A 12,712-nucleotide genomic window follows, 5' to 3' on the forward strand; every position below is an offset into this window, starting at 1 on the left:
GTCCATATTTTAAATAGATCTATATCTTTTGAGCCAACCTGCATATAGTCTATTAATACGTTTTTAGGTAAAATTTGTGGAAATTTTAGTTTTCATAAATAATACAAAATATAAAAAAAATAGTAATAATCTTTTTATAAACTTGTGAATTTGTTTTAAAATTCTAATATCTGACTTTTCACACAATTAATACAAAATAAATTGAATATGCTACTTAATAGTTAAAAACTAGGATAATAGTATGAGAACCAAATATAACCTTAATTTTCAATTCTTAAAAGTTAAAATCAAACGCAACACTAATTTTTTTATTTATTAATTTATTCAATGTAAAAAAAATTAGATTACTCAAGTTCATAGATTGGCCCATAAACTTGTGGACTGTACCTTTTTAACTCATAAGTTCTCAAAGAGAGAAAGTTTGGGGCTGATGCATGGGATAGGGCCGTATACCCAACTCTAGAGAAAAAAATAAAATAAAATAAAATAAAATGCTTATTTTGTAATAATATTACAAAAGTATAGTGTAGTTTTGATGACAAACACGTGGGAAATGAGAAAAAAAATATAGTACTTTCAAATTTTTTTTGTCTGTTGGCAATTTTTCTTTTCAATTTTATTGGTTGATTTTTTAGCTTATTGGGATTTTACAAATTGAATATTTGAAAGAGGAAAAAAAAGTAAATTTCAAAAGAGAATTCCGTGGTACCTGTGTTTTGAATGATTCATGCACACTGAGTTCTGAACGAGGACATAAAAAAGTGCTACTGTATTAATACTTCGATTAAAAGCCAAAACCTACCGGATTGAATCTGCACGAACAATTTAGCTTGAATATAACTAATAAAATAATGGATGATCAAAAGCCAAAACCAATCGCATCGAGTGAGAGCAATGTTAAATTTTTTACATTAATATTAATATTTATATTAATTTGTAGATTAATATTATTAAATTATTATAATTTTATTGTAATTAATTATGACATAAAATAAATATATATAATTGGTATTAAATATATAGATTTTATGATTAAGTTTTTAGTGTGAATATTTTGTGATGGTGTGACAGGTTGATCATTCTATGTGTTGAACAAGAAATTTTTTATCTTATTTGATTAAACTTATATATATCTATTGCTTTATTAAAAAGTTAATAGTGTGAGATAATAACAATTAGAAAAGAAAGTAGTACACATTTACTTGAAAACAATTATGATTTATGACCGACAGGTTTTCATTAAATACATATTTAATATAATTATTTAATTATATATCATTAAAATTATATTAAGATATTATAATCTGTGTTATATATAATAGTCAGTATCTTTAATTTTATATATAATATTCTGCAACCAATGGTTTTCATAATTGATCCAACTCCATCTTTCTCCGAAACAAAATTAAGATTAATTTGAGAATAACGATGAATGGCATCCCCAAGTTGGTTAGGTATATATATAATTTATTGTGAGTAAATAATTCATGATATTCAAAGATGGAAGCAGACCCGAGGTATGACTCATTTGTAGTCGTAGAACAGAAAAGCACTTATCCCTTTTGCATTCCAAGGTGAGACATCTCACGAAAGGAAAGGAATTAGAATCCCAAAATTAAAATGTTAAAAAGTATAATCCAACAGTACTTAGTGAGACAAAACCAAGCTGAAGGAGCATGCAGGAGAATGTCTAGGCATTTATAATATATTTTAGATATATGGATATAAAATTGATCACTAAGTAAATATTAATTTGAAACTACATAATTTTTGTATTTTTAACGGTCCATGATACACTCCTAAGTGCTTTCTTTTTATGCTAAACCTAATAAGTTCACTGAGTAAATAACAACAATGAATTTATTAAAACAAAATATTTTCCCCTCCCCCATAAAAGATTGATGCCTTGTTTACACAAAGTTCAAGCGCAGGTCTAATGGTGGGTGCTCCATTTGTTCTCCCAATGTGTATGAAAACATTGAATTACTACCCCCACATTCATCTGCATGCAAGTACTCCAGCTTCTCTGATTCTGATTCACCAAAGGAGTTTAAGGGGAAGAGTTGAAGAGTCTCAATCACCCTATCTGGCTCCGAAACTTGATACATCTCTGCAAGATCAACAATAAGGAAAAGTGTCAAAAACATATATAGACCATCTAAACCTAAATAATAAGGTTCCATTCAGTGCATATTTAGAAAGTTTTATTTTTAAAAAATTGATAAAAATAAAATAATTACACTTAAAATGCATTTAAGTAACAGCTTACTTAAACGATTATTCAACAAGTTTTTTATTATATAAAAAAATTATTAAAATAAATTGAAAAATACTACATAAATTATAAATTATCTTTACAAACTTTTCCAAACAGTTTCTAAGTGAGATATATATATATATTCCCCCCATGATCTGATCAGGTATAAAACTACTTACTTTGTGTAGAAGCATTCATAAAATTTTCTCTAGGAATCACATCCTTCTCATAAAAGGAGACCTTACGGCGCTTCTGTCTTTCCCTAGCCTTATGGTTCTGAAACCAATAGAACACATTTTTGCTCTCTATCTTACCATAAAAGCTTAGCTGAGTGGAGATCTTTTGAATCTGATCAGTGCTTGGGGTGCGGAGCCCTGACCTGAAGAGTTCAGTGAGAAGTTTAACTTGTTCAGTGGTGGGATTCCAACGCCCACACTTAGTGCCACTTGTGTTCCCACTTTTATTACCACCCACATTTCCTGATCTAATATAAAAGCCTGACATACCCTCCTTCATTTTTTGCTTCCAATATTCCTCTCAATGATTCAGCTCAAAACTTTTGCTCTGAGTTCATCTGAACTATAAAGATCCTAATCCGTGTGAATATATATATAGATATATAATACCAACTGAATAATCTAATGTCAAAATCTTTCTCTCTATTTTTTTCCTTTTATTTTTTTATTGCTTTTGTGTGGGGATCACAGATCTTGTAATCGACGTTCTGTCTGCTTTGAATTTAGGTGATGGGAGGGACCATTATATGCGGATTTTTTTTATCGGACAAATCCTTATATTTTTTTTTCTAATAAAAATATATCATGTTACACTTATTACACTTTTATAGATGAATTCTTGCACTTGTTATGTTTTTACTAGAAAAAAAGTATCAAAGTATCTACTAAAATAACACTAAATCTTGTCTTTTTCTATGATATATGTGGATTTGATCAACATTTAGAAGGGTGTTTTTTCATGCTATTAAAGAAATATGAAGTAAAGTCATGCGCAAAAGCAGCCAATGTTCATCGTTTCGGTCTTGGAGCAGCGAACATACACGTTTCACTAATTGAATATTAACTATATTGTATACGATCCTCTATAAAAATAAATTATTTCCTCGAGTTCTTCTTCTTAGACACAACGCAATGTGTTTTTCAGTAAAGGTGCACTTACTCCCAAATTTAATACTGTTATCTAGACGTATTGCCATTATATATTTTTGTGTAGTTTTCATTGTCTTATCTCTTATGCTTAGTGCTTCGACAGCATACTTATCAGATTAAAATCCAATTCTATAAAGACATGTGAGTTAAGCCAAACTTCGCTTTTAAAAAGAAGCGGATGTCCGCTAAAGTTCATAGAGAATAGTTAAACGTTGTTACATATATTAGAATAGATTTCACTAGGTTAAAATTGAATTTTAACTAGATTGAAAATAAAAAAATAAGTTGTATAAACACATTTAACTTTTTTTAAATGAGAAAATGTATAAAATAAAAAAAATGAGATAACTTTTTTATCATTGATTTGAATTAAAGTATTTTATAAATATAATTTACTTTAAATTAATGATAAATAAACTCCCACTTTCTCATTTTACCTTTTTTTTCACTTTAAAGGATATAAATATATGTAAACTTATAATTTAATACAAACTTACTTTTTTATTTTAATTTTTACTTAAATAAGAAATAGCCATTATGAGATGCTCCTAATACTTACTATTTGAAGTAGAATGGAATGGCAAGGAAATGTAAGTCAATGTTACACGCTTAATCATCGTATGATCTCTGTTGGAGGGCTGTGATCGTAAGAGACTGACAGAGATATATTGAATTAGGTTGACTAAGGTTGATGGGAATCTTCTCTTTTAAGATTTGGGAGCATAACTTTAGAGACGACAGAGGCACCAAATAGAAAGGATTGGAGGGACAACTTCCGAACAGCACAGAGCGGGGCAACTTGACTCTCTAATATTAACGCCATTTGCTCCTGGCTTTGTTGCAGCCCTACAAATGGGTTCTCAAGCCTCCTCCTTTCTTTCTTCTGAAACTTTTGAGACTTGTGATGGCATATTTACCTAATTTTAGAATGAGAATTTTGATTAGTTATACTTTAAAATTATTATAAAAATCATTATTATTATTTATTAAACTATTTTACAAATAAAAAAAATATATTAACAACTATAAATATTGACATATAATAATAAATTTCTTTTAAAATTAATATACTAACAAACTACTTTCTCCAGTCTTTTTATCAAAAACAGAATAAAAATAATAATAAATTTAAAATATATTAAATGTTAAATTTTTTAAACTTTTTTATTAATATCGTTAAATATATAAATTATTAATTACACTGTTTAATATTATGAATATTTTTAAAATAAAATTTATATTTATAAAATATATAACTAATTTAATTACTTATTTTAATTTTAGTAATTTAGTTTTTATTTTTTATAAAAAGGATATGAGAAAAATATAATTTTAATATATTTTAAAAATATCGTTATAATTTATTAGCATGTTTGTTTGAAAAATAAGGAAATGTGTGTACAAGACTCAAGAAATACATGATATAATGAATAATAAAAAAACATTAATATAATTTTTAATAAAAAAGTTATTTTATTAATATGAGATTGCTAGTGAAGAAAGGACAGAGACCACATTCTTCCGCGCACTTTCAACAATTCCCGAGGATGTTGTACTGTTCATAAGTCTCATTTTGTCTCTTGAAACTTGGCACAAGCACAAGGTGTTTGCCTGCTCTAACTGCTAGCTCTTTTGGACTGTACCTGTTTGCCAGCTAGCCACCTAAGAACTATAATTTCCCCATTTTTATACAAACAAGCCTTGGAGCAACCCATTTAGCAACATCTAACTTTGATTTTAAATATTTATTTATTTGAACATTACGTATACATAAATGAAATTTTTCGCTTCGTTTAGTTCGCTTGGTTATTGAATAGAAGCATAAATCCAGCCTAACTTATATACAAGTTAAAACCAACAGAATCTATCAAACATACAAGATTTCTTCGGTATATTAATAATTTTAAGGAAAGAGAATAAATAACTAATAATAATAAAATTTTATTAAAAAATATTTATTATATTTTTATAATTTTAATGCAATAAATATATATTTTTAATAAAAAAATTATTTAAAAATATTCAAACTTACCTCTAGTAGCCAAGTTAACAAAATCAAATCCTAATTTTGAGGTAAATTTAAGATTGTTGAAAGCGACTTGCTTTTAGCTAGCTAGCTTCATGCACGTATATAAGGAGTGGAAAGCGTTAGGTTTTATTAGGGTTAGGATGGGGAATAATTTAAGAAGTGGAAAGCTAGAAATAGAAGGACGCCGCCATCCGTCTCCTTATCATCGGTGTCTTTTACTTTCTTGTCTCCGCCACTTTTGTCGGTGCTTTTACGATAACAACTACCGAATATGCGGACAACGTTATAAAAACATTGGTACTTGGCATCATGAGATTGCAGTTACACTTGCACCCCCGTTCCTTCTTTGAATTAATAATAAAAAAGTGTGTTGGATTACTAATTAACAAGACAATGTATACAATCCTTCCAATGTGGATGTGCATTTGAGTTAAGACAAAAAAGACAGATTAGCATTAACAGGAGTCAAACATTCCGTCTTACCAACACTGTCCATAACTGGGAGAGGTTGCTTCGCCCACTTCTATAATGTGAATATTGTGATGTCACAGTGTCTCGGGCTAGTGGGAATCTTGGAAATACCCTCAGGAAAAAAAGAGAGCATAGTTTTTGTGAAGGCAAGTTAGGTTAATATATTGGATTAAAAGGTGAAAGAAACTATGGAAGTACGTACAGCTTAATTGGCTAATTAGAACTCACTCACTTTTGACTTTCCTGTCTTCCATGCTTTAAGCTTTGATTGATTGGGGGTAACATGGCAGTAAAGAAAATAGATGAAAGAAAAACATTAATTGAGGAAAAGAAAATAGAGAAGAAATAAAATAAAAAATCACATAGGACTAAAAATAACTTAAGAGAAAATCACAACGGGAAAAAACATGGCTGTTCACCTATAACCCTATTTACCATATTATTCAAATAATATAAAAGTAATTTAACATAATTATATTTAATTTTTTCCTCATTTTAATGCTTCCAACTAAATAAAAATAGAGAAAATAAGTTGCAATAACCAGTGATTTCTGTGAATATTTACTCTATATTTGTGCACAATTCCCATTTAATTAGTACGAAGTTGCTGGTCCTACAAATCCTGAAAGTGAAATCACTGGCCCCGTTTCAATTTTGCTATTTAATTTTTTCCCTTTTAAAACAACCGAATAAGTGTTAAACGGTATCATGGATTGTACATATATAATTCCATCCATGGATTCTCTAATCTATACCGCTTTTAATGACAACGACACCAAATTACATGTTAATCAGTTTTCTTCTTTATTTATTGGCAAAACTTTGTTTTCATTATTTAAAGCATTCGTATTGAGATATCTTGCACTTTTAAAGCAAAGAATGGATTTAATTTATCATAATCTCAACTATATTTTTTTAATTAATAGTTATAAATTTCTAAAGCACATTTTGTAGTTTAAAAAAGCCAAATCATACCCTAATTAAAAGAAATGAGTAGACAACACGAATGATAATAACAGAAAGACATCATCAATTTTAATAGTTAATCTTTCAATCAAGAGTTATCACTCCACATATTATGAATAAAATGCATCCCACAATTTAATAAAGTCAAAATTACTTGTTTAGTTAAAGAGGGGAATTGATGACACTCGCAAAAACTACAATGAGAATCCAATTTCAAGAAATTTGACAATTTTTGCCGTTAAAGAGATTGCCTTGCAACGACAAATTGTTCCAATTCCAATTCCAATTTCAGTGAAAAAACTTTAAAATAAACAAATCAAATGTTGCTTGAAAATCATTGAATAAAAAAAATGATAAATTGCATAGAGACGAAATCGCTTCATGACATAGCTTATTGATTTACTTTAGCTCCTCAATGATTTTGAATGCGTTAAGCGAAACAACATATAAATTAGTATCAAAATTTGAACTAAAGATACAGGTTACAATTATTTTTCCATTTAAATAATACTTTCTTTCTCTGTTTTCATCATGGTTCTTTTGACTTTTTTTCTCTATTAGCATAAAGAAAAACAATTGAATTTCTTCCATTCAAAAACATAATAACTAGGGGCAGACAAGGGGTATGGTTTGATTTCATTAGAATTTTTAATTATTTTTAAGCTTGGCTTTATTTCCGTGTTGCTCTTGATAATTTTTTATGTATAAAGTTGAAAACCGAACTTCAATAAATTTTTGGGGGTCATGCTCTCAATCCATGTTCGGTTTCAGAGGCACGTTTCTTCAACCAAAGAAAGGTCATTCCACTACTTAAGATTATTGCAGCCATCTCGGATACATCACATTTATACAAAAATTTCTATTTGTTTTATCTAAAATATGGGATTGTCCAAGCATAAGAACATCTTTTCACAACAAAGACAAGGGTTCTGTCCCAGAAATCAATAAATACTTTCGTGTCGCCCTTACATTTTGCGTTCAAAAGGGAAAATGATGCTTACCAAGATGTAGTCGCACTCAGCAGCTTCCGAATTTCTCTTAAGACCATAGTTCCTAATCGATCCTTGTTAAAGAACTATAAATAGTACAACGATATATAAAGCATTAAACAACTACATATGCGGCAAAGCAAAGGATTCCACTATCTTCTTGAAGACTACAGATTACATGACAAGTGGACCACTGCATAGCGACCACAGACAAGAACCAACCTATGCAAAATTAAGCCCAACATTTACCAATTTAAAAATTATAAAATGCTAATACTCCAAGTTTTGGGAAATATCACACAAAGGTAACACTTCCATAAGCAAAATTGCATTTGTTCATGGACAACCAGAATCACAAAATCTGAGCAGCCGTATTCAATTTTTGGGCCAGGTTAAACTGTGTCCTTGTGATGCTTAATAAATAGAGCAAGAGCAAGTGATCCTAAAAAGACGAAACACTCGTCATCCCAAAAAACATTAGAAGATATATTTATAAACCAATAAATAGTAAAAAACTGGTTTGGAGGCCAAAAGAAATATTTTCATAATTGTTGAACCAAACAAATGCCCCCACATTTGATTTAGTGACCATAAAATATGACCAAAACCTAATCTTACCTGCAAGCTATCATTCACGAGCTTATCAAAAGCTGATGAGGGCAATTTGGAAAGGGAACCTACAGCATTCGATATAGATCTCCCAATTTTATTATCTGTATCAATACGCCCTTCCTGAAATGAAAGAAAAAAGGTTGAATACAGTCCAAAAACATAAATGACGAGAATGAATAGGGAAGACATTGCCGGCATACCACAACACCATCAACATATTTGTAGATGTCATCAATCAACGCTAATAGATGTCCCATTGTTGCTTCCATTCCTTCTAAATCAGAGGGTATTTTGTCAACAGCAGTTGCCTTCAGAGGATCAACTGTCATCACCAGAATTAACATATGATCAAGCTTCTAATCATTCAAGCCAAAGAATATTTCTTGTTTATCACAAAGATAAGTTTATAAATTAAATTAGATTCAAAAAGAAAGGAAAAAAACCAAAATATATATTGATAAAACACTAATGTTAAGAGAAGAAAATTATTAACACAGAGAAAGAGGAAAAGAAATACTCCTGAAAGAAAAGGAAAAAATTAAGGAGCTAAAGACGTCAAAGTAACAAAGCTACCCAATCCCCTTTGAAAAGACCCCCTACTTTGTAAGTCTGTCGAACACCTAAACTTGTCAGAAAGCAATTGTATATCTGAAGAGATATTATTCTGAAAATTGTCAGAGCTACGCTTCATCCAAATGCACCAAAGTATAACAAATATTGCATATTGCCACAAAAGCTCCTTTACTTCAACCAAAAATAATCATCAAAAACTGGTCTAAGGACTTAGAACCCATCTAAACACATTACTTCATAAACTCATATATACCAGTATTCACAAATACAAATAAGAATACAGATCACTTTTTAGTCATGATCAAGTCGCAACAAATGACAAGATCTTTAACAACTACATTCTGAATAGCTACTGGGAACTTCCATGAAAACGACCCAGATTGGGCACGTAAGATATGTAAAGAAAACAGTTTGAAAAAACATATTACCCTTTAAAGAAATCAGCAATTGAAACCTCAGACAAACTAGTCTAACTAGTGAGAATTTGTATTATGAAAGGTAAGGTAGCATCACTAGGCTTTCTAAGTGGCAGCTAAGAAAGACAGAACAGCATCACTAAGCTATCTTGAGATCCCCCAATGCCTCTTGTATCATTCTTCCTTTAAATGGAAAAATTCAAAATTGAACAGCAAATTGCATATTCACATGAGCAATGTCAGTTATTGATAAAGAAAAGGGAAACTTGAAGCACTTATCTCTATAGATGCATTCATCATTTGATGAAACAAAAAACATAATGTTTTGCAAGTATTTTACACAAGAAAGAAAAAAGAATCCGTTATAAAGGAAACTGAAATATAATAAAGATGAACTCCAATAATACATACATCCAATGCGCTCAGCTTCAACTATACAAAGGTCCAAAGGAATTTCTTGAAACTGTGCAGCAATTTGACGATCTCCAAGAGATAAATTTTTTGAAACATAGGCTTTTATGGTACCCTCTCCTTTTGTGAATCCTGTATTAACAGTCAAATGTATAGGGGACTGGGTACTTCTCTAGAATAAAATTCATGGATTAATGCACTACCACCAGTTATTCCATGACCAGTTGAATACCTGCATGCACATGCAGTAAACAAAGTTAGCCTTGCCTATTTTGCACAAAACGGAGATACAGAAACTGAATATGGGACACCCTCCAAAGAACATAAAAGTAAAAAAGAAAGAGAGGAAAAATTATATCAGATTAAATGAGCTCTCAGTCCCTTGGCATATCAATTGGTGAATTCCAATGAACAAAATTATTAGCTAAAACCGCTAGGACACCCTGAACCCATGCATTGAGGAAATGTTCTAGAATCCCACTTCACACAAACGCATCATGCTTAACAAACAAGAGCACCCATGGGAAATATTATATTGACACACCATTGTGAATAAAATATATAGAACTTTGAAATACTAACTAAATTAAAACTTCAAAAAGAGAATAACAAAAAATGAAGTTTGAAATAACTGGACTAACCATCCAACTATAACTTCCTTTGGATTCACTTTCTTGTGGGATATTAACATACTCTGGTGATACTCAATATCCAAAGCAACCTGTAAAAAAAAGTGAAAATTATATCAGATTTTTCCCATTTTAGAAAGTTACAGAAGAAGAATGTAATTCAGTTGATTTTCAGAAGCAATGGATGCCACAACAAAGTACCAGCAATAGAAGTCTTAAGCAAACTCCAAAAATAGAATAAGTCGAGTTCTAGTTTAGTTTCAAATAATGAATGGGCTTGTACAAGCAAAAATCATTCATAAAATCGTAGAAACAAATCCAGAATTTAAAAAATAATTAACATAAAAATAAACCTAAGGAGATGCATGACCTGGTCGACAGACTCGCTGTGCGAAACAGCGTAGGAACTACGAACAACGACCGTTCCGTCGGGAAGAACGGAGCCGAGGAGTGTTCCGATGACGCGCTCCGCTTGGTCGGGCGTCGAACATAGCAATCGCAGATGTTGAAGACAACGAGAGGATGCACCTTCGCTCTGAAACTCTGCGAAGATGATAACTGTAACACTGTCCGTTCCCTCGCCGCCATGCTAGGAGCTTACATTCAGCGACAACCAAGCACGGCGTGTGTGAGTAAGAGTCAGAGAGCTCCGAGGATCCATTCCAATGGGTCATCAACGCTGGATCTTGGCCATGGGCCAAATTAGGTCCAAAGATGCACTCTCAATTGTTTGTGTTTTTTTGTTTTTTTGTAGGGTCAAGGATTTTTAAGTTTTCATTTTGTTAAAAGAAATATCCCACCCTTATACTGGACCAACAAACAGTTTTTGTTGGAAAGAATCAGTAGGAGGCGTAGAGTTCAAATAAAGTAAATATATTTTTAGTTTTTATATTTTAGTTGATTTTTTGTTTTTTTCTACAAGTTATTTTTTATAAGTCTTTTTGAATAAATTTATTTTATTATTTTCGTCTCTATATTTTTTTAGAATTTTCAATCTAGTTCCTACTGCTGATGTAGTCTTTTAAGAAAAACATAATTTTGCATTTTCTGTGTGTGTGTGTGTATATATATATATATATAATACATGTGATAAAAATAAAGAATGAGATTAAAGTTAATAAATATTTAAAATACGAATAAAAATAAATATGATAAATAATAACCTAGGAAATCCAAAACAGATTATTAACGGTGAAAAACTATGTCAATTGTTGGCAAGGGGCAAAAACAGAATTTCTGGCAAAAATTTAGAATAAACATCACAAAATCACTTCAAATATAAAATAAAATTTAATTTAATTCAAAATTTAAATATTAATATATTTTAGATAATAGTATATAATAATTTAAATATATGTTTTAAATAAATTAAATTTAAGATAATTACAATCATAATTGATTCAAGCTTTTTTTTTTATATATGACATATCATATCAATATAGATTGTCTCTGAATCTAACAATTTTTTTTTAGTCAAATTACTAACATGAAATTTTTATAACATAAAAATATTAAAAGTGATATGTGAATACTATACGTGAGAAATTAAAAAATAGTAAAATTAACAAATAAACGAAACTAATAATATGAAGAAAATTTTTTTTATCTAATTTATAATAATTTATTTATTTATAGGAACAGTATTTGATATCTGTAAATAAATATAAACACTTAATTTTGCACATAAAATTAACGTGATAATCAATCTAACAGGAAAAGATCTATTCCATGAGAATTTAGAGGCTGAAAGCAATCGCATTTTCTAGATTAGGTGTGTTTAGAAATTTAATAAAACCGTGTTTAAACATGAAAGTTATGGTGTTAGCATTAGACTTCATACGTACAAACAAACCAAAAGAAGAGCAGCTTTAGTATATCTCGTAAGAAAAAGGAAATTATATATTTTACCATCGACAAGAATTTATATATGTAATTTTTTTTCTTGACAACAGGACAATGCCATGTCATCATCTTATTAGAAACAAAACATTTTTTATGCAAATATATATATAGTCATTGTTATATGTAGACGGGTTCGTCGTCTTAGGCATAAATACAATTTGTATTTGTCTCTTTCATAACACGTGATCATCACTATCTTGCACTTTTTATTAAAATCAGAGTATCCAAATAAATCAAGTTATTCAAATAAGCAATTATAAAGCCTGCCTTAACAAATTGTGTATAATTTTC

The 12,712-nt window shown here is 29.8% G+C and overlaps 1 protein-coding gene and 1 pseudogene across 1 annotated transcript; both read right to left on the minus strand.

The window, feature by feature from the left end:
- Positions 1 to 1,910: 1,910 nt before the first annotated feature.
- On the minus strand, positions 1,911 to 2,773 carry LOC113848424 (WUSCHEL-related homeobox 7-like). Its single transcript, XM_027477931.1, has 2 exons — positions 2,437 to 2,773; positions 1,911 to 2,110 (listed from the first exon to the last, which is right to left on the minus strand). Exons 1-2 carry the CDS (start codon positions 2,771 to 2,773, stop codon positions 1,911 to 1,913), a joined length of 537 nt encoding a protein of 178 aa, XP_027333732.1.
- A 5,457-nt stretch (positions 2,774 to 8,230) lies between these two features.
- On the minus strand, positions 8,231 to 11,245 carry LOC113847554 (annotated as a pseudogene).
- Between the last annotated feature and the right edge of the window lie 1,467 nt (positions 11,246 to 12,712).

This window comes from Abrus precatorius, unplaced genomic scaffold (assembly GCF_003935025.1).
Source record: "Abrus precatorius isolate BTA unplaced genomic scaffold, Abrus_2018 Scaffold8, whole genome shotgun sequence".
Classification (NCBI taxonomy): Eukaryota; Viridiplantae; Streptophyta; class Magnoliopsida; order Fabales; family Fabaceae; genus Abrus; species Abrus precatorius.